We start from the raw sequence: 21,063 nt of genomic DNA, 5'->3' as shown, positions 1-21,063 counted from the left end.
TCGCAAACCTGATCCGCAATAATGCACTCTCCTCTGACCCCCGAATTCGACGCTTGGGTTCGCGCCCTCTTGAAGGAATGGCACGTCCCAGGCATGTCACTCGCAGTGATTGACGGATCTAAGACCTTCTCTAAAGTCTACACCCCTTCCTGACAGCACTTGAACATTGTCTTAACTCACCTGCAGGGATACGGCATCGCTGTGTATCCCGATACCAAATGCACGCCCGATACCCTATTTCACATGGCCAGTACGACCAAGGCCTTCACCGCGGCGGCCATGTCCCTGGTTATCGACGATAGCAAGAACCAGGAAGCAGGTCAGATCCACTGGAGGACGCCCCTGGCATCCATTATCCCTGATGATTTCGTCCTCGAGGATGAATACACCACCGCACACATCACCATCGAAGACGCTCTCTCCCACCGCACCGGCGTACCCGATCATATCCGCCACTACGGTGGAACGGGATCATCGCCCCGCAGCATCAAAGATACCGTCCGCGTCTTGCGACATCTCCCAGCTACAGCTGAGCTGCGCACGAAATACATGTATAACAATCTCATGTACACGGCGGTCGCCCATGCCATTGAGGCCCTCACGGGGGAGAACCTCGGAGCATTCCTGCTTCATTGCGTGTGGACACCCCTCCACATGACCAGCACTTACTGGACGCGCGAAGATGCGCAGGCTGGCGACAACACCCTGGCACAGGGATACACCTGGGATGCAAACAAAAGCGAGTATACCCCCGAGCCATGCCCTGACATCATCGGCGGATATGGTGCCGGCGCCATAATTAGTAGTGTAGTCGACTATGCACGGTGGATTCAATGCATGATGACATGCAGCGGGCCGCTGAGCGAAAATGCTCACAGAGCGCTCATACAACCGCGGACTATCATTGCTGAGGACACAACGAACTTGTTCCCCGGTACGCATCTCTATGCACTTGGCTGGACACGGGATACCTACCATGGAGAGGATATCATCTGGCACGACGGTAGTGTTGCTGGTTATGGATCCACAATGATGTATCTTCCACGGCGGCAGTGGGGTTTGGTCATGGCGGGGAATACTACGCTGACGAGTAACATCGTGCAGGTGGTACTGTATATGCATCTACTGGATGAGGTACTGGGAATCCCATCACAGGATCGAGTGGACTGGCAACGGCAGATTTCCGCGAGAATTGTCATTTGGAGGGAGAAGCAGGCGCACGCGAAGGACCTTTTATACTCTGAGTTGCCTGCCGTACTAATACCGCCTGCACTCGGAATACGGGAGTATGCGGGCCTGTACGAGCATCCGGGGTATGGTAGGCTGGAGCTCAGTGTGGATATAGGTGGTTTGGGCCTCGTTGCGGATCGACTGACGTGTGAGGTGCCGATGGTGATTGCAATGGAGCATGTCAGTGGGGAGTTCTGGCTGGCGACGCTGGGGGAGAGGAGCCAGGACCCTCGCGATCATGAAAGGGTGCGAGCGGAGTTTAGGATCGGTATAGATGGTGTAGTGAGCGAGGTGGGAATAGATTTCGAAGCGGAAATGAATGGCGAGAAGATTTGGTTTCAAAGAAAAGCGTAGGCGGTTACGAGCGACGCCACGGAAATTACGCGTGTGCATAGCAGTGACACGAAGGAAAGGGATATCCAGAGATACTTCTTGATATACTTAGTTTCGTAACGGTATCGCCATCCTATAATTTTCTATAATTTTCTGCCTTGTAGAACAAGGGTCCTTGGCCCATCCGATTCAATACTAGTAGTATTGGCAGCGATCCAGTCGGCTTCTCTCCGCGGGTCACTGTTAACCTCAGGACGACGCGTTTCGAACTCGGCTCACAATAGTTGTAAGAACCCATAAGGCCAACCAATTCGCCAGATTCGTTCACAACTGGAACCCCCTTGGTCATATCTGCGAGACTCCTGGTCCTTCTCCGGTGCCGCATCGCCGTTCATGTTCAGGGCCACCGGGTTAACATCCGCCCCAGCTCGAACTGCACTCCTCGGTTGAGATAGCGTCGTATCAAGCCGTTGCAATACCCGTGATCTCACAATGGATAACGTGGCAGTCGTTCCCAATCGCACTCGCAGACTGAGCAAGCAAGGGGGGAACGAAGCACAGTAGATCGCAGTGAATGACCTCATGAGCTTCCTAGTGAGTCGCGTTTTGATTGGTAAGATACAACAAGTGAGAGAGAGAGGGGGGGGGGATGCCAGACAACCAGAAAATTGGAGCCGGACGGCGCTTTTTGAAAAGACCGCATCATGTTGGGGAAGTACATACATACAGACATACATATCTATTACGGGCCCAGAAAGACGAAAGCCCGGACTAGTATTTACTCCGGACTGGTTTGAGATTGGATCGCTTACGAGCTCCACTCGCAGGTCGTTGCGTAGTACAGCCATATGGAGTTTCTCTCGGTAACGAGTAAAGCAGACATTATCTTGCGGAGCAGTCAATCCAACTCTCTTCATACACTTTGGTGATATCCTACGTATTTCCAGTGTCTGGGAATGAAGACTAGGGTAAATAGTCAATGTAAGTTCTCTTGATCGTATTTAGGGTTGAAGGCCGACTATCGGAAGAAATATTGATCGCAGTGCTAGGTATACAGCGTGTGGTAACACCAAGGCGTGAGACAATGAACACTTACGTTAGAGAAGCTTAGGGTATAAACTCATGGACAGACCCTGGATAGTTAGTTACTAGAAAGTGCTTATTCAATCCATGATAATTATTTATTTATCTGGTTGGCTGGGTCAACTCGGATCGATAATATTCAAGCTGGCGGTTGTAACGAGATATCATATGAAGCCTAGGGATGAAGTTAGGGCAAGAGAACGACCTAAAATGGAATGCCTCAGGCCAACCAGAACAGAAGATTCCCCCGTAGTTCAACATTAAATAACTATCCTGAAACGTGAAATAAATCAACAAAAAATTCACCCCGAAACATGGAGTGACATGCTGGAGAACCATGGGTGGCCCGGAACAAACGAGATCCGCGGGGGGAGGTGGAATGATTTCTCTGATATCATACGATTCTGGTGTTCCCCAAACCAGCTCAGCATCGTATATTATCTTAGGTATGCCACGACCACAGTTTATAATAACCCCCCACCCCCCTCTGTTTCGACAACTGGAATATGAATCTACGTCCAGTCCAATTACTACTTCACCCTATACAAAACAGTATTCCCCGATTCTTCGCCACAATGACCACCTCACCATACCCGTTGTCGTCACCACTAACCCAAACCCAGCCCGTGATCGTGGTTGGATCCGGACTGGCCGGGTTATCAGCAGCGACGCAACTCATCTCGCATCAAGTCCCTGTGATAATGCTCGACCGGGCCGAGAAGCCCGGCGGGAATAGTATCAAAGCTTCGTCGGGGATAAACGGCGCACCGACGAAGTTCCAGCCTGCGGATGCCGATGACTCCCAGCAGCTTTTTCTCGCCGACACAGTCAGATCGGCGGGAGAGGTCTTCGCGAATTCCCCCGCTGAGGAGCATAAACGGCGGGAATCGCTTATTGCCACCCTCACTGCTTCGTCTGCTGAGGCGGTTTACTGGCTCTCGGATGAGAAAGGCGTCGACCTGAGCAAGGTGTGCCGGTTGGGGGGCCATAGTCGCCCGCGGACTCATCGTGGGGCGGGGCAGCGACCGCCGGGCATTTCGATCGTCAGTGCGCTTTTGGATTCTTTGAAGGCGAGTTCGCTGTTCCAGCTGCGGTCGGGGGCTAGAGTGACGAAGGTGTTGCGCGAGGCGGATGAGGTCTTGGGGGTTCAGTATACAGGTGGTGAGAAGACTGAATCGAAGGATGATACGGCGACTACGCTTAATGGGCCGGTGGTGTTCGCGAGCGGTGGATTTGCAGGCGATGCGCATGGACTGCTGGCCAAGTATCGGCCGGATTTGGCTGGGATACCGTCGACGAACCAGGCGCTAGAGGGAGCACAGCCGCTCCTGGAGCATATCGGCGCTGGGTTAGTGGATATGGAGCAGGTTCAAATCCATCCGACTGGATTTGTGGATGAGAAGGAACCCTCGGCGTCTGTTAAGATTCTTGCGGCAGAGGCGCTCCGTGGAGAGGGTGGAATTCTCCTTTCGGAGGATGGGAAGAGATTCGTGAACGAGTTGGACACCCGCGAGCACATCACGAATGTTATCATGCGCTCAGCAAAACCATTGGAGACGGACGCGCGTCAATGGGATGTGAACCTTCTCTTGGATGAAGGAACCGCTGCCGCCTTGGGGTCGCATATGGGATTCTATCTGTGGAAAGGGCTGATGCGCAAAACAACCGTGCACGAGCTTGGCTCGTCGATGCTCGAAACGATCAAGACATATGCGGATATTGTCTCAGGGAAACAATCAGATGGGTTCGGCCGCACAGCTTTCGGGAACTGGACTCTGAAGGACGTGACACCGGATTCGGTGGTCTATATTGGAAAGGTCACCCCGGTCACCCACTTTACGATGGGAGGAGCTACGATTGATGAGCGCAGTCAGGTGTTGGATAAGGATGGAGCTCCCATCAAGGGTCTCTGGGCTGCAGGCGAGGTAACCGGTGGCCTACACGGTCAGAATCGCTTGGGAGGGTCGTCGCTTTTGGAGTGTGTTGTCTTCGGAAGGATAGCGGGCAATGAAGCAGCGGCCTTCCATAAGACACACTACACTTCCTGATTCTTTGTTGGCAGGGGGCGTTTTATTGTTTTTCTAGTTCTTACTCATGAGCGGTGATTATTATTATACATCTATGCACGACTACTACTCCTTTTTCGGTGGCTCCACCCCCAAAGCTAGCTCCATCTCAGGCTCACACTTTTTCATAGCCCTCTGATACGCTTCCCTCTCTCCAACACGCTGAAGATACTTGACCACATTCTCATACTCCTCCAGACTATAGGGGAGCCAATAGCGCGCCGTAGTAAGCACAAACACAACCATCACATCCGCCACCGTAAACTCACTACCGGCAAGCCACTGGTTGTCACGTAGTCTCTCATTGAGGGCCGTGAATGCCTTCCGAAACCGGGTACTTGTGATGGTCATATGGACGCTATCCCGACTGAGGTTGAGAGAGCGCAGCGACATAGACTGCATTACGGTGGGCATAAAGGTGCCGTTGGACCAGTGCCACCAGTATAGAAAGTCGGGATAGGCTGGGTGCGTCGGGGGCAAAAACAGCTTTCCCGCGCCATGCTTGTGGCAGATGTACTCGATACAGGCGCCGCTCTCGGCCAGTGTCAAGCCGCCGTCCTGGATGATGGGCGCGGTCTCCTGGGGGTGCAATGCCTTGTACTCGGGTGGGGCTAGGAGTGGTGCCCGCTTGTACGTCTTCAGCTCATAGTCGATAGCCAGTTCTTCACATAGCCAGACAACACGCTCTGACTGGGAGATGTGGAGATGATGAACCGTGAGAGTCATGATTGTAAGATTCTGTGGGATGCAAGCGTGGTAAAGTGAGGTCGCAAACTAGTAGCTTATACTCTGTAGTAGGTGTCGATCTGAAGATATGACCTGGGAAGGTGGATGAGTGGGGGAGTCATATTTATACTCTTCCACGCAGCTGCCAAGGGTCACTATTCTCGTTCTGAGCCTATCCCCGTGGCACTTTACTTGGCACGGTCTTAGTCTGATACACTCTGATTCAGAGTAGTTCCCACCACGATGGGGCCAGGGGCCGGGCTTAACGGATTTTAGGGCATGCCCAAAGCCGAAACTTCCGTGAGACTCCGAAATGGTCCATCAGATAGGCATGCCTTCCTAAGCCAACTGCAAGTTATGTAGGTCAATTTATACAGATCGACCTGTGACTCCTGATGTGGTTGCTCTGGAAAGGCCTGAAAGTGTGGCTATGCATTTGACATCCTCTCATATCTACCCAGTTTCGTTTCTCTATGAAGGATTCCTCATATCACGTTCTGTCAAAGGTTCGGCTTTAGTTACCTACTGGTCCAATATCAATTTGTTGAGAATGGTCCGTCAATGATATCGAAGTTTCTGGAGTAAGGCGCTTGTCGCCTAGCTATCAATCCCCTAGCGCCTTCTGTTTTGTTATGATATAGCCATAGCTGTGTCTCCCAGCCTCCCTCTGTCACTTCCACAATTCGTATTTCCGGCCGGGCTAGAAAGGTACCGAGTGTTCTCTGGTCTTCGCATATGGAGGAGCCCGTAATGGATCTGACGGAAGGCAAGATAGCCACTAATCAAATGACGTGGGTATACTCAGTACCTCGTCAAACCACCGATCATCTCCCAAATCCATCGACTGCATCCAGGCTATCTGATCCAGATCAGGGACATGGGAATCGTGACTAGTTACGTCAAGGTTCGTCGCAGTAAGGGCATTCGCTTCCTGCATCGGGCAAGTCATGTCCCACCGTGCCTCCGCCCAGAGTCGGCATCGTGCTAACAGCTTGGATATATAATGAAGTAAGTGGTCATTGCATTGAAGCTCTGGCTGCTGGCTGCTCTGATCCAGCTTCTGTAACATAGAGTCAATCGTCGAGATGAGCGGAACTGCGTTCCGCACCGCTTGGCAATCCCAATCAGGGTCCCGGAGGGTAGAAAGATATTTCAGCAGTGTGAGGCTCATGATCATCTGGGACCAAAAGTGAAAGGGTTGGCCGATGAGTTTAGAGCAGTGGATGACGTCGAAGCTGTCCAGCCATGATTTGATATTTTCAACCGACTGCCATAAGCACTCAAGGCGGTCGAATCCCAGTCGTCCGCTGATATTTAGAGGCCGTGGGTCGTGAGTCATGGAAAAAGCTAGTTGGTTTATGTATAGTTCGACATACTGAGCGTGAGCATGGAGAATGTCTGTACCATCATCAATGGACGCATCAATAAGTCTGCAGAGAAGGTACTTTGCCAGATAATTTGCTAGAAAAAGCACTTACCTATTTGAGGAAGATCGCTCGGGAATGAAGACCTGAGCTCTTGAAGTTGCCTGCGTAGCATCTTGAGATACAATAAGTGCGAAAGTGAGACCGTGGCAGGAGCTGTCCCTGGGTGAGCGCATTCTGTCTCCTCCCGTTGCCGGACGTTCTCCGCCTTCTGCTTCAAGAGTTGCAAGCGTACTTGCGAGACAAATAACTTGTCCGTAGGGCAAGGTCCATGGAGTGTGAGAATGTGCAGTGCCTCTTCCATTCTGGGGGTCCAATTTAAGGCATCTTGACGGCCAAGGTGAGACGAAAGACTAGGACAGTCACATGTTAGGTATTGATGTGAGAGATGTAGCATTGGAAAATGATAAAGACTTGGTAGGGCGCATGCGTACTTGGAACTCAATATGAAACATGCCAGTACTGCACGCTGCTTTTCAAATAAGCTACACAGCGTTTCAGCGTTAGGGTGTTGGCTCGGTTCCTCAGCTTCTCCCTGGGACATCGCCATCATGACTTGCACGTCCGGTGAGGATGGTTTGAACAACCGCAGATCATACACCAGTGATATCGCGAGCATCATGAGGCGAGAAACTAGATCCGCTCTACCGAGAAAGGTATCGGTACTCCAGGCAATATATGTCAGTAATCCAAGCAGCATATCAATGCTGGACTCAACCTTGAGCAATGCAGATGTAAACAGGAGGCGCTTCAACTCCTCAACTTGGATTAATCGATCCTGGGTCGAGAAGGTCGTGACGGTGTGGATGGCTCGTAACAAGAAGGGCCTGTTCTGGCGCAGATCACGGATCGTCATCTCAGGAGTGAGGTCGATGAACGGAAAATATGGCAGCATTTGGGTTCGGAAATATTCCAACTGTTCATCTGCTTGATTCAGCGGTGAAGCAGTCGGAGATGTTGCATAGGAACGGGACTGAAGCGATGGATCTGGGTGCGTTGATACAGGAGCACTCGACAGGGCCGGTCTCGCACCGCAATCAGTCCTCGTAATGTTTTCTAAAGCACCATTCGGCATAGATAGGGGCTGAATGGCATCAGCCAGTGGTCCAAAGGAGCTAGAGGAACTGATGAAGGTCTGCATTGCAGCCAGTAAACTCTCCATCTTTTCTTCTAGTCGAGCGATCCGCGTCTCGGACTCTTCGGCCATGGGAACATGACGCCTGCGAACCGACTCTGATGGTTGGCACTTTCTCTTCAGACGAAGACACCTGGAGAGACAATTAGCTGAGTGGCATCGTCATCACAGGCCTCGTCCCGTCGACCTTTCACAGTCACTGCCACTCCGGGCACGCACACATCGGCACTTTGCCTTGTAGCAATTTGTGCAAGCACGGCCATAGGTGCTGGAATTTGCGATCATCGGGTTGGATCGTTCCATATTACCGATTAGCAATTACAAACTATGCCAAAAGTCTCCAAAGATAACCCCAGTGTGATGACATTTGCGAGTCTGCCTATCTATGCTGGTTATACTACGGAGGGGGAAGTTTGAACTCCGCCGGATTGACGTCCGTCCCATGACGACAACGGACTTCGGCCCCCGAAATCCGCTCCACTGGTGTTGATTCGCATGGTGATTCTTATAACCCTAACCCCTCCATACGTGCAAAGATCAAATTTGATCCAAAGCCGACTCCCGGTTAATCATCCAAGTAAAAAGCCTGTAAGGAAGAAAGGTGTTGCATAGCCAACTCAGAATCGAAGCCTGGCCCCGTCGAATGAAGATGCCATGACCGTTGAGGAGATCGTCCACAACGTTCTTTGCTGCGATGTCGATCTTCTGTTTGTTTGGATGCACCATCGTCTTCTTATGACGATCAATGACCTGTGATATCTTCCGGTACAGCGAACCGGGGGGCAGCTCCAGGTCGGCGATGTTGTTGGGGTCGTTTCCTCTGGTCTGGACACCGCCGAGGATGACGGTGACCACCCGCACGCCTAGGGGTGTCATCTCCAGACGCAGCGTCTCAGAAATCCGCGTGCCAGCACTTCTAGAGCTACTATATATACCTATTCATTCATCAGAGTCAGCCTCGGAGGACTGCCTTCACAAAGAAAGAGAGCGAGGAGAACGGACCCGCCCATGCAAAAACCATTTCGCCAGACACAGAGCTGATATTGCAGACAACCCCTTTGGCCTGAATGAGCATAGGGGCGAACGCCTGCACCATGGCCACAATACTCCACACATTGGTGTCGTAGACATTCTTCGCCTCGTCGAGGGAGGCGTCGAGAAGCGGCACAATGGCGTTCACGCCGGCGTTGTTGACCAGGACATCGAGCCGCCCGCCCGTATGTTTCGCAACCGTCTGTGTACATTGACGAATCGACTCGACCGATGTCACATCCAGTTCGATGATCTCAACCCCATCGTAATCCGCCAGAGATCCGGCTTTGGTCATCTTGCGCACCGTCGCAAAGACCCGGAAGCCTTTGGCGTGGTAGACTTTGGCCATGGCCTCCCCGAATCCTCCATGGCTGCAGCCGGTGATCAAAACGGTTTTAGACATTTTGGCGCCTGTCAGAGGTACGAAATATTCCAAAAATGAGTCGAGTTGGTGACATGACGAGGGACATCGGCAACGCTTCATTTATAGAGGCTGAATTCCGGATTTCGGCTGCCAAAGCCGTGGGTAGTGATACGGCCGAACCACCCACCGGAGAGTCCGTCCGTTCATGATTGTCCGTAACACAATACCAAAGTTTCAAGATATATAATCTATACCTAATAACGAGTAGTGACACCTTTCATGGTCGGCATTCTGGGGCGCCCCGTCCCAAGGAAAGCCCACAAGAACTTGGGGACCAAGTACTACGTAGTAGGTAGCACTACTAGTAATAGAATCAACAGATCTGGCCTCACCATTGGCTACATTGGCCCCACTGGGAAATATAAATACCTATCACAAGAGAGGTCCCCAAGACATACTCACCTTCTCTTAAGACCAACATTCCTCTTCCTCTCGTCACAGTTGCCCCCATCACTTCGTACACGATGTCTCTGGCTGTCATTGTTGGTGCCACCGGCACCCAAGGTGGCTCAGTTGCTCATGCCCTGGCCAAAGATCCCTCATGGAAAGTACGAGGTCTTACTCGCAACGCCGCTAGCGCCAAGGCCAAAGCACTTGAGGCTCTAGGCGTTGAAATGGTTGCTGCCGATCTGAATGATATCGGGACCCTACAGGCAGCCTTCAACGGCGCTACGGCTATCTTCGCAGTGTCTGATTTCTGGACTGCCGTCTTCCAGGGTGGCACCGACACTGCACAGACGGTGGAGCTTCAGCACCTCATCAACATTGCGGACTCCGCCGCCCAAATCCCGACCCTCCAACACTTGGTCCTCAGCGTTCTGCCATCCTGCGACAAGCTCTCCGGGGGAAAGCTGCCATGCCCGCATTGGGATGCCAAGGCCAGGGGTGCGGATTATGTCAAGACATCGCTACCGCAACTGGCAGCGAAGACGACGTTCGTCTGGACAGGATTCTATTTGGATAACTTTGCCAATCTGCCCTCAATGCAACCCCAACCATTCTTGGGCAACTACATTCTGGCCCAAGCCTCAAAGCCTGACGCGATTGTTCCTTGCGGCGGGATTGTGGCGACGAACACGGGCATTGTGGTCCAGGCAATTCTCTCCCAGCCCGAGAAAACGTATGGGAAGTATGTACCCATTATCACCGACCTGATCTCCTGGACCCGGGTCGCGGAGGAATGGAGCAAAGCTGCTGGAAAGACGGCCGTGTATGCCGAGCTGACCGATTCAGAGGCGGCCAAGGCCTATGGCCCCCTATTTGGACCAGAGATAGCCAGCCAGTTGCGGTTTAGCGAGCAGTATCCGGATTGGAACCAGTTCTACCCCGAGGAGACTATCACATTGGAGGAGCTCGGCGTCAACGATAAGGTTGTTGGCGTTGCCCAAGGTCTTGAGTTGCTCAAGGACCAGATCGTACCTCGACCCTGAACAGACTGTCCAATACTTCCACGTTCCATCCTCCTAGAATATTCTACACAAGATTGGAAATAAAGCACAAAGCTTACATATCATGGACACCCCCCCCCCCTTTTTTTTTTAAAAAAAAAAAAAAAAAGTCAAGATCTGGAAACAAGAAAGTAAATAATCGTATGGTTTTCTATGACATGGAATGCTTTACCTCCCATGATCGGTGTTTTAGTACGGTCTTTTGGAAGATTAGTAATTCCTCAAGTGTTGAGCTCATCGGAGACTTTTATCGGGTTGTATTCACCCCGGATGGGACGCTCCACCGTGGCTCATGGTAACTTTTTCCCATTTTCTGGATTAAAAGTTTCCCAGAGAAACTGATTCTAGAAGGAGATGGTTAGTTCACTACTAGTAGTTAGTTAGTTTGTTATTAAGTGGCTGTTACTAACTGGCTTGCGGCGACAAAATCAAGGTTGATTAACGTTATAAACTGAAATGTATAGCACCAATGGGAGACTTTCAAACCACTGACTAATATTATTAATTCTTACGTCCTCAATGATCTCGTTCAAGAGCTGGTTCCCTGATGACAAAAGCCGGATGAGCGGCACGTATAGAAAGGTATACATATAAATACCAATGGATCCTGCCGTATCTTGAATAGAACATCAATCAATCAATCAGTCTTCCTCTGTCTCTCAGACTATATCATGTCTTCTACTACTCCACTGGCGATTCCAACGGGCTCCCTGGTCGTCGTGACGGGGGCTAATGGCTTTATCGCCAGCCATGTAGTCGACCAGCTACTTCAACAAGGGTACCATGTCCGGGGCACTGTGAGAAATGCCGCGAAAAGCTCGTGGTTGAATAGCTATTTTAGTGCCAAGTATGGCAGTGGACGATTCTCCCTCGCTGAAGTTCCTGATATGTCCCACGAGGGCGCATTCGACGAGGTCGTCAAGGGCGCGGCCGGTATAGCCCATGTGGCAACCCCTGTGATGCAGTTTTACGACCCCAATATCGCCGTCCCTATGGCTGTCAACGGAACCGTCAATATATTGGCCGCTGCCGCTGCCGAGCCCACCGTGCGACGGGTGGTTATCACATCATCCTCAACAGCGGCCGCTAGTCCACAGCCAAACAAAGTGTTCACGATGGATGAGAAAACTTGGAACGAAACAGCTGTCAAAGCTGCTTGGGCACCACCTCCGTACGAAGGATCGCAGCGACTCCTGGATGTCTATTCCGCCAGTAAAACACAAGCCGAACAAGCCGCGTGGACGTTTATGGAGGACCATAAGCCCGACTTTGTCCTGAACACGGTGCTCCCAAATGTCAATATGGGCACCATCCTCTCACCGGAACATCAGGGTTATCCCAGCACGGATGGTTGGATTAAGGCAGTATGGGATGGATTCCCAGGTGAAGAAGGACAGGCGCTGAAGTACAACCCGCCACAGTACTATATTAATGTTCAGGATGCCGCACGTGTGCATGTCGCTGCTCTTATTTACCCTGATGTACAGAATGAGCGACTCTTTGCATTTGCACACCCCTATTCGTGGAATGATATCCTCGCTATTCTACGCCGGCTGTATCCACAGCAGACGTTTATCGACGATATCCCTAATCTGGGCGAAGATAAGAGCATCGTGGCCAACCAAAGGGCCGAGGAACTCCTAAAGAGAATGTCGGGTCTCTCTGCTTGGACAAGCCTGGAACAGTCGGTCCAAGATGCCACTACGGCGTGGGTATAGACAACGATCAAACAAGGTCTACGGTAGATGCCACGATATGTACATAATTCCTGTTTGTCCCGCCGTGTAGCGGCTGGGAGAAGTACGAACGAGAATTAAACATATACAATTTGTCTACAACCCACCTAGGACAGGGCATTCATAAGTCACTTTTTTTTTCAAAGTATTGGCGCGAAAAGATTTTACCATTTCACAATTCTCCAGAATAGACGAACTACATGGAAACATAAAATACGGTTCAACATGTTTTTCTCCTCCTCCTCCTCCTCCTCCCCCCCTCACAGCCTTGTCTTGCTCTGCCAATGAAGTCTGCAGAGTTGCATGCATAGAGTCTGATCTCTCCAGTGGAGTGTCCAAGGTCCGGCAAATCAAAGCTATCATTACCTAATTTGGTATCATTTCACAATGGTCCCAGGCTCTGCCAAATAATATCTTTTCTAAATGCTGTTTTGTCTGTATAGACTTGTGGGGGGAGATTATCAAGAAGATTAATATCTCTTCCAGACACTTCGCTCTTGGTGTGTCAGGCACCCAATCTAGGGCTTAGGCGATACCAGGCATTTTTTTTTACCAACAGAGACCAACGTTGCCCGCGAGTGGTGACTCGCGAGCCCTAGAATCTACGAAGTACTAGTAGCGCAACTGAAATTAGTCGAAGGGGTATAGAGCTAGAAAGTAAACAGCAGCGACAACCAAGGAGCATTTATGATAAATCCTGACGGGAGGGTGGTGACCCTTTTCCACCCTTCTGATGGCCAGTATTAGGATCTACAAGACTGAGATTCATGCTCACGAGCAACCCTCTCACGACATTCAGCCCGGACATGAACGGATGATCGGCAGAGAGGAGGAAGCCAATCCCTCCTGGCGTAGACAAGGCTATCCCTGCCAGGCTCTCTCTCTCTCTCTCTCTCTCTCTCTCTCGCTCCCCCTCCTCGCCAGGGATTCTTGCGGCTGAACGGCCGAGTCGGTGCGAGTCATGTTTCTTTCCCCCCCTCCACCCAATCTCCTCAACTCGCGAAGAAGCAAATGCGAATGGCCCAAGCATGGCTTTGTGTGATGATCAGGTGCTAATACAGAGTAATACTATGATTAAATCAGCAGAATTGCTCGCGCTAGTTACTTAGTTAGTCAATCAGAGCCCCAATTATAAAGGGCTTGGGCAAACCCCCGAGCGGGCGTGGAGGATCGTTCGAACGGCTCCTCCTTCTTCATCTACTGCGATGATCTATCCGCAAGGTGATTAATTTTATACTGATTTAGTCCCCCAGAATCACTGTTTGATTGAAGAGAAAAATAAAAGAAAAGAAAAGAAAAAAGAAAGAAAAGAAAACAAAGCGGATTTCTATATACTTTCTACTATGCCTCCTCTCCCACCAGTCGCCAGACCATCTCCGTCGCAGACTGACTATATGGTCGGTTAGGTTTGCATTATCTCAGAGGAGTATTATATAGCCCTGGCAGTTCTGGACAAGCAATACAACTTCAGCTATATCCTCCCTGGCCAGGATGACCGGACGTTGTATACTCTGGACCGCGTGGGAGACTATCTAGTAGTCGTCAATGTCCCGGCAGCTATTTACTACGGCGAACTCCACGCGAGCACGATTGCCAAAAATATAAAGAGTATCTTTGCGCGGATCCGATTTGTGCTTCTCGTGGGAATCGGCGGGGGCATATCTTTAGGGCGTGATATCTGTCTGGGCGACGTGGTTCTGGGGACACGTGTGATCCCTTATACGTTCGGCAAAGAAACGGACTATGGCTTTGTGAGAATCGGTCAGATCTTTACTCCTCCACAGATCTTGTTAACGGCTATCACCGGTCTGGAGGGCTGTCGGAGGTCCAGGGCAACCGATATTTCTCGGCGCATCGAGAGGATCGGTGACGGGCAAAGCGACTATGTCCGGCCAGGCGAGGATCGGCTATATAAGTGGGATTACACACATAAGGGGAGCCATTGCGACTGCCTGAAGCCTAGAGCGGAGCTGAATGATCAAATGCGTCCACGCGGGCAGCGACGGGGTGACCTCGTTCAGATCCATCAAGGCAATATTGGAACGGCAAGCGTGGTGATGAAGAATGCAAAAGTGCGTGACCAGCTTGCGACGCAGGAGAACCTGATTTGTTTTGAGATGGAGGCAACTGGGGTGATGTTGAACGTCCCTTGTCTTCCCATTCGGGGGATTTTCGACTATGCGGATGGGCATAAGAACGATGTCTGGCAGCCGTACGCAGCGCTAGCTGCAGCCGTATGTGCCAAGGAGCTGTTGGCGACGATGTCCGCCAAGCATATTCTGTACTCGCCGCTGGAGCTTGATGGTCTGGAATTGGAAAACTATGTGACGGGTGCGATCGCCAGCCCTTTCCGTCATGGCGATGATTTACACCTCGTGCAGCAGAGACTGAAAGCGCTGATGGATCGACATGAGCTCGTTGAAGAGATATTAGCCCCAGAGTTAGACAAACTGCAGGATACGTCCCGTGTAGACCTGAGAGAAGTGAGGGACAAAGTGAAGGGCCTGGAGGGGTTGCTCGATATGTTGAAGATCTCCCTGCGGGATCTGAATGAGCAAATCGAAGAACACCTTAACTTCTTCCACCAGGAGAAAGATTTTGTCACTCGAGAAGAGTGGCAGGAGCTCAAGATGCAAGTGGATCGAAACACCTCCAAGGTGGAAGATTTGTCCAACGTCACCCAGGGGGCGCTGACCACCACGGAGAAGCTGTTGGGAGATCTAAGCGGAAGGTTCGACAATCAAGAGCTCGCCTGGTTCAGCAAGTGGGCAGCATACGCAAACCAATACTATGGCCACCTCGCAGGGTTTCGCCAAGGCCTTGAACAAGGACAAGAGGGGACGAGGAGCCGGCGGTGAAGCACCAAATCTCGAGGAGGATGGAAACATTACGAAGACTGAGGCTGGCTGTTCCAGAGGACCGCACCAAAATGGAGAAATCACCCGGCCGGCCGCAGACTCGAGCAGCGCTACAAAACGGCTGGTGGCCAAACTCAAGGGTACTCACGATGCCTCCGATCCGAGCACATCACGACTCGCATTCCGCTTCGGACGTGCCGAGTCGACTCACGCATCATCGGGATCTCCTGCCGCGTACCAGGATGCCGAGGATCAGATGGGAAGCCCCTGTTCTCGGTCCCCTACTTCGAACAACAGTCGCTCGGCCGCATCGAGCCCTCCCCCAGATCGAGCCCAAACAGAGCATGTCTCTGCCTTTACACATCGGAGCGACGCATCGGCTGCATCAACCATTAGGCGTCCGATCTTATCTCGGAACGATATGGTTACCACTCCTCTCCACGAGAACAGCCCACCCTTGTTGGAAGCTCCCTGCCAACCAACGAACCCGCTCTCTCCGGAAAATCGACAGTCAGAGCAAAATTCCGACCAGAACATCGAGAAGAAGGATCCATGTAATCAATCACTTAGTGAGAAGATATCCAAGTTTGGTGGTGGTGGTGGTGGTGGTGGCGGTTTCATTCGTCCAAGCCGAGCTGTCAAAGAGAGGTAGTCAATGATGTAGCTTATCAGTCAAGCATAGGTTACACTAACAGCAGTTGTTGTTGGAAGTGCTTGGATGAGACCCCTTCCCAGCTTCTCACGATCTAAAATTGTGGTTTGATCCTCCTAACCTCTCGTGTCTTGCAAGTTATTCTTTCTTTGTATGGAGGTCCATGCTATCATAGGTAAAGTGAGGATGTCTCGTACGGGGCATGAGGGTGCAGACCAAAAGCCCACTTAAACCTATACCGTAATTGACACTGTTGACTTCTCCGGCAAACAGCTACGGTACGATTATCCAGGGCCAAATGTGAAAGTAACCAAGCAAAGTTTTGAAAGACTGCACGTATATAGAGATATATGTGCATCGATAAAAGTCTATATATATACACACGAAAGCCAGATGTCAGGGGTATATGTAGGTGCCTATCCACGATTCCAACCAACTTAAATCAAAGCAACACAGAGCAGGTGGACTCGCTTGAAACAAACATTATATAACAGAAGTCAAAGGCCCTTCTCTAGGCAGTATAAAAGTGGACTCCGACCAGGGAGTATCATACGTGGCAAATAAACAAAATTAGAAAACCGACTACGCATCAAGGACATTCATGGTAGGGTCCGGGTCCTCGCCCGCGTTGGCCAAGGCGCTCTGCAGTGCACTCGTCAGGTCGATGTGGAAGAACGGCCGGTTGAGGCCCTGCACCATGGCGACTCTTCGGCGACTGCGGTAGGCCTTGCTGTCCTTCAGGTCCCGTTGCAACTTGTCGTCCTGGGTGCTGCTGGCATCGGACGATTCTTCAATACCGTGTGTCTCACGCTCGGTGGTCTCGGAATCGTGCTTCAGGCCATGTTCGAGGTCTTCGCTCTTGATGGCATGCTGGACATGTTCGTTGTTCACCATCTCTGCATGAGCTGCGGCAGAGGCACTGCCTTCGATCTCAGCCACGCTGAAGATTGGCTTCCACCTATGGAACCCTTCACCCGCGTCGGGAGATGGGAAGCCGAACCCTGCTGCTGCCAGGGCTCGTTTCGACCAGCGGTTGTTAATATGAGCAAAGTGCCACTGCACAGGCTTAGGGGAAGCGTAGAGATCGAGTTGGTTGCGGACATCGATGAGGTTCTGGACCGAAGTCACATCAACATTGTTGACGGATGAGAAGTCAAGAATGACAGCCTTCAGTATGGGCAGATGCGAATGGTCTTCTTCGGACTTGCCCTTGCGAGGGCCGGGATTATTCCACGGTCGATCACCCGGTTTACCGTAGGAGAACGGATTTGTGCGGCGAGTTTGCTTGAAAATAGCCTGGACCAAATAATCCGTGTAGTGATTGGCATTGGGGTAATTGAATCCTTCGGAGAATCGGTAGATGAAAATACCAGGGTAAGGTTGCTGCACCTCGACATCGGGATTCGATCCGTCCGTGTGGTTGATCGGCAAGAAGATAGACCGGCTCAATCCGCCTTTATCATCGCTGGTGACATTAGGGGAGCTGGCAGACCCATATTTCCCATCATCCTGCACGAGATGGTCACCAATCACCGAATGGATAGTGACTCTTCCTAAGAATTGGCCGCGGGCCTTGGCGACCCGGAACAGCAGAATGGCAACAGACACACAAACGGTACAGTAGATGCCGATCTCAATCGTGGTGAAGATGGTAACGAAAACGCCGATAAAGAAAATGATGGCATCAAGAGGGGAGACCCGCCAGAACTGGTACACGGTGTTTGGTGGGGTGATGAGATCACCGACCGCATGAATAATGACACCAGCAAGGGAAGCTTTCGGGATATAGAAGAAGACCGCGGGCAGAGCGTAAATGGCGAGGAGGACAACAACGGCAGTAATAACACCGGCGAGTGGGGTGCGGACACCAGCTTTCGATTTGATGGCAGTTCGGGAGAACGATCCAGTCGCAGGGTATCCACCAAGGAACGGCCCAAGCAAGTTCGACACACCAATAGCAACCAGCTCCTGGGATGGATCAATGGTATAGTTGTTGACACGACCGAAGGATTTCGAGATCGCGATGTGTTCGATCAGCAGGACAATAATCGAAGCAGGAAGCTCGTTAGCAAAAGTCTTGATGATCCTCGCATTCACCTGAGGGACCGCCGCATGTTGAAAACCACGAGGAACACTGCCCAGGAGTTTGAATCGTGGGTTATCCCGTCGGTGCAGGTTGACAGCGGCACTGATCATCGTATAGAACAAGATCACGAACACTGTCCGCAAAGTCGAAACGAAGAACCACGCCTTGGCATGACGGGGGAACTTCTTCGCGCCATAGTTGCAACCCGAACGGATAATGTACAGCATAGCCAAAGCACTGACACCCATGGCAGCATCAATTTTGGCGGTGGGAAGATACTTGAGGGTGTTGATGATCACCATGTATGTAGCATCTTTCGTCGAAAAGCTGGCCGTCTCTCCAAGCATATCCTTGACCTGGCCGGAGCAGATATTGATGGCAGAACCCGTCATGAAAGCTGAAATTGCCGGTAGAGGAATGAAATCCACGATGAATCCAAGTCGGAGCAGGCCCATAGCGCAAACGACGGCTCCACAAATGACAGCCAAACAGGATGCGATTACATGCGTCTCAACATCTGGAATCTTCTCCTGCGCCTCGGCAACTATCTTACCTGTCAGGGTAGACATGACAGCTACCGGCTGGATAAGGAAGATACTAGATCAGCAAGATATATGCTGACAGGGAGACAGAACGACTTACACCAATGGTGATATCTTTTGAGGTGGCGAAAAACCAATAGATGAGAACACCCATGAACGAGGAATAGAGACCAAACTCTACCGGTAGGTTTGCCAGTTTAGCATAGGCCATTCCCTGCGGAACCACCACGGCACCGACCGTGACACCTGCATGTCCATGAGTATGTTGTCTACTTGTCGATCACAGCAAGCGCCAAGGGAAAGGCTCTTACCGGCAATCATATCTCCCAGAAGCCATTGCAAATTGTACCTCGTAATCCACGAGAGGAAAGGGAAAAGCCTGTAGAAATAACTGCCTACCTGAGGCCAGGTAGGGCAGATCTCCTGCAGCCATTCGGCGGACGTGGGTTCGGGCTCAAGATAGGAATACGTGTCAATTGTGCCGACGGAGAACATCGACTCGCCTCGTGTGACTGGGTCAGCACGAGCGCCCAAAGGATCACGATAGGGGACCTTGATCCCCAAGGCCTTGGCCACGCCGTGACCAACTTTGGTTTTGAGATCGCCCGACATGGTCCTGGTGGGAGAAACGGTCTCAGGAGTTGATGTAGGATTGGGGCAGGACTAGCCCAAAGTCTACCACTATATATCACCCAGTGGTCCTTTGGAGTCCAGGAAGTATGAGGTCAAACGGGGGGGGGGGGGTTTCGGGTGACTTGGAAAAAAGGCCGGACGGGGGAAGGAAGAAAAGAAGAGCACAGAAGATGTTGATAAGAGAGACTGATATCAAGCTGTGCTCAAACAAGGTCCATAGCCAGCGCCTGTGGAGAATTGAGGATCGAGGAAAATGCGGCAGAGTGGATAAATTTAAGGTGAAATGACGGGACAGCCAAGAGCGATGTCGTGATCAGGAGCAGGGAAGTCGAAATGTTAGCTTCCCACAACAACACTTTAAAAATCTCACTAGTCCTGCAGTTGTTTAAACCGAATAGAGAGATTTAATTTAATCTTAAATCACAATACGAAGCAAGGAAAAAGAAAACATGGGCATATCAAGGCGTGGGGAGGGTCAGCCAGCGTTCGGTGGCGTAGGAAACGGACGTCCACCGGATAACGAAAGATGATCAGGAAGAGGCAACAGAAAGGCAATACGGGGAGGAAAGTTCGGTTAAGTAAAGAAATTCTCGAGTGATCGACTACCTTTGATAAGTCAGGCAACTAACTAACTAACTGATGGGAAGGGGGGTGGAAATGTGGGTGGATATCTGCCAAACGGTAAGAACAGTATGGAATCGATCCATGGAGACGATCCAACGGGGATTGATAATCACGGATGGTAATAGTTAGTATGTAGTACTATCCCCGTTGTAGAAACCCAGAGGAGAAGACGTTCATCTGGGATTACTAGTCAGAGAATAAAAATCAAATCAAATTAATCCAAGGGATTTGTCCCGGGAGCATCCATTGTCATTGGGAACGAGCAGGGGCACAAACGCGCAGTGATGGAGCACATGATCCACTATGGATCGCCAAGGGCAAAAGTCCTTAGCGGACGCAACTCAACATCCTGGCTAGTAGAGTATGGAGGAGGTGTATCAAGCTTGTCGGAGAGTGCTGGCGTAAGAGCCGTTTCGGTGGACTCGCTGACGAGGGCCTGGAAGCGAGAGATGACGCCGAGCCGTGGAGCTGGGTTCCGCTCATGGTTACCACCCATGGATGATCAGCATCTGAATGGCAAAAGTCAATCGGTATCTGATGTCTACTCCTCTGAAACCAGCCTCTCCAGACGATCTGGGTCATTTCGGCCATGGAACCTATGTGGTCAGAGTCTCAACTCGTTGTTTAATTTACCCCTACGGACGGAGGTCACGTATGTCTCTACCGCAGAGCTTCAAAGCCAGAGACGCAACCACAAAGGTTAGATATTGCCAAGAGTGACCGCCCACCTTTAATGAACGAGCTGCAGAGGAGAGACGAGCAAATGCAACCAATCGAGAGCTGTCTGCGACATCATCCGCCTCTGCCCTCGCTCCACCGCCGGGTTCCAATCCAATAGGGATCGCGGCAGAACACGCCATCGTGCACTTTGATGGTGAAAGCCCGACCGGTCCACGTGTGGGATTGGCTTCCATGAAATTTCTTTTTCTTTTCCATACCCTGGCCTTTTCTTGACCCTAACCACAACAATCTTATTTTTGCCTTTTGATGTTAGATTATTATTATTATTATTATTTTGACTTTCTTGCTAG

General features: G+C 51.1%; 9 protein-coding genes across 9 annotated transcripts; 5 read left to right on the top strand and 4 right to left on the bottom strand.

The window, feature by feature from the left end:
* Nucleotides 1-21: 21 nt before the first annotated feature.
* ABOM_008485 (putative penicillin-binding protein) lies at nucleotides 22-1,584 on the top strand (the record flags this gene model as incomplete). Its single annotated transcript, XM_022535614.1, has 2 exons — nucleotides 22-135; nucleotides 187-1,584. The coding sequence occupies 2 exons, from the start codon at nucleotides 22-24 to the stop codon at nucleotides 1,582-1,584; spliced, it is 1,512 nt and encodes a 503-aa protein (XP_022386692.1).
* A 1,637-nt stretch (nucleotides 1,585-3,221) lies between these two features.
* Nucleotides 3,222-4,694, top strand: frdA (putative FAD dependent oxidoreductase; the record flags this gene model as incomplete). The annotated part of the gene is made up of 1 exon (XM_022535613.1): nucleotides 3,222-4,694. The coding sequence occupies one exon, from the start codon at nucleotides 3,222-3,224 to the stop codon at nucleotides 4,692-4,694; it is 1,473 nt and encodes a 490-aa protein (XP_022386693.1).
* Nucleotides 4,695-4,778: 84 nt separating this feature from the next.
* On the bottom strand, nucleotides 4,779-5,438 carry ABOM_008483 (glutathione S-transferase family protein; the record flags this gene model as incomplete). Its single annotated transcript, XM_022535612.1, has 1 exon — nucleotides 4,779-5,438. One exon carries the CDS (start codon nucleotides 5,436-5,438, stop codon nucleotides 4,779-4,781), a length of 660 nt encoding a protein of 219 aa, XP_022386686.1.
* A 778-nt stretch (nucleotides 5,439-6,216) lies between these two features.
* On the bottom strand, nucleotides 6,217-8,069 carry ABOM_008482 (C6 transcription factor; the record flags this gene model as incomplete). Its single annotated transcript, XM_022535611.1, has 3 exons — nucleotides 6,217-6,836; nucleotides 6,917-7,215; nucleotides 7,297-8,069. The coding sequence occupies 3 exons, from the start codon at nucleotides 8,067-8,069 to the stop codon at nucleotides 6,217-6,219; spliced, it is 1,692 nt and encodes a 563-aa protein (XP_022386687.1).
* A 465-nt stretch (nucleotides 8,070-8,534) lies between these two features.
* On the bottom strand, nucleotides 8,535-9,432 carry ABOM_008481 (SDR family oxidoreductase; the record flags this gene model as incomplete). Its single annotated transcript, XM_022535610.1, has 2 exons — nucleotides 8,535-8,932; nucleotides 9,000-9,432. The coding sequence occupies 2 exons, from the start codon at nucleotides 9,430-9,432 to the stop codon at nucleotides 8,535-8,537; spliced, it is 831 nt and encodes a 276-aa protein (XP_022386688.1).
* A 485-nt stretch (nucleotides 9,433-9,917) lies between these two features.
* ABOM_008480 (NmrA/HSCARG family protein) lies at nucleotides 9,918-10,883 on the top strand (the record flags this gene model as incomplete). The annotated part of the gene is made up of 1 exon (XM_022535609.1): nucleotides 9,918-10,883. The coding sequence occupies one exon, from the start codon at nucleotides 9,918-9,920 to the stop codon at nucleotides 10,881-10,883; it is 966 nt and encodes a 321-aa protein (XP_022386689.1).
* Nucleotides 10,884-11,572: 689 nt separating this feature from the next.
* Nucleotides 11,573-12,619, top strand: ABOM_008479 (SDR family oxidoreductase; the record flags this gene model as incomplete). Its single annotated transcript, XM_022535608.1, has 1 exon — nucleotides 11,573-12,619. One exon carries the CDS (start codon nucleotides 11,573-11,575, stop codon nucleotides 12,617-12,619), a length of 1,047 nt encoding a protein of 348 aa, XP_022386676.1.
* A 2,075-nt stretch (nucleotides 12,620-14,694) lies between these two features.
* ABOM_008478 (uncharacterized protein) lies at nucleotides 14,695-16,147 on the top strand (the record flags this gene model as incomplete). Its single annotated transcript, XM_022535607.1, has 2 exons — nucleotides 14,695-15,368; nucleotides 15,553-16,147. The coding sequence occupies 2 exons, from the start codon at nucleotides 14,695-14,697 to the stop codon at nucleotides 16,145-16,147; spliced, it is 1,269 nt and encodes a 422-aa protein (XP_022386675.1).
* Nucleotides 16,148-16,729: 582 nt separating this feature from the next.
* On the bottom strand, nucleotides 16,730-19,387 carry ABOM_008477 (SLC26/SulP family anion transporter; the record flags this gene model as incomplete). The annotated part of the gene is made up of 3 exons (XM_022535606.1): nucleotides 16,730-18,814; nucleotides 18,876-19,021; nucleotides 19,087-19,387. 3 exons carry the CDS (start codon nucleotides 19,385-19,387, stop codon nucleotides 16,730-16,732), a joined length of 2,532 nt encoding a protein of 843 aa, XP_022386695.1.
* Nucleotides 19,388-21,063: the final 1,676 nt, after the last annotated feature.

Source organism: Aspergillus bombycis (assembly GCF_001792695.1).
Source record: "Aspergillus bombycis strain NRRL26010 chromosome Unknown contig00079, whole genome shotgun sequence".
Classification (NCBI taxonomy): domain Eukaryota; kingdom Fungi; phylum Ascomycota; class Eurotiomycetes; order Eurotiales; family Aspergillaceae; genus Aspergillus; species Aspergillus bombycis.
The sequence above is the reverse complement of the archived record's forward strand: the minus strand, read 5'-3'. Positions and strand labels throughout refer to the sequence as shown.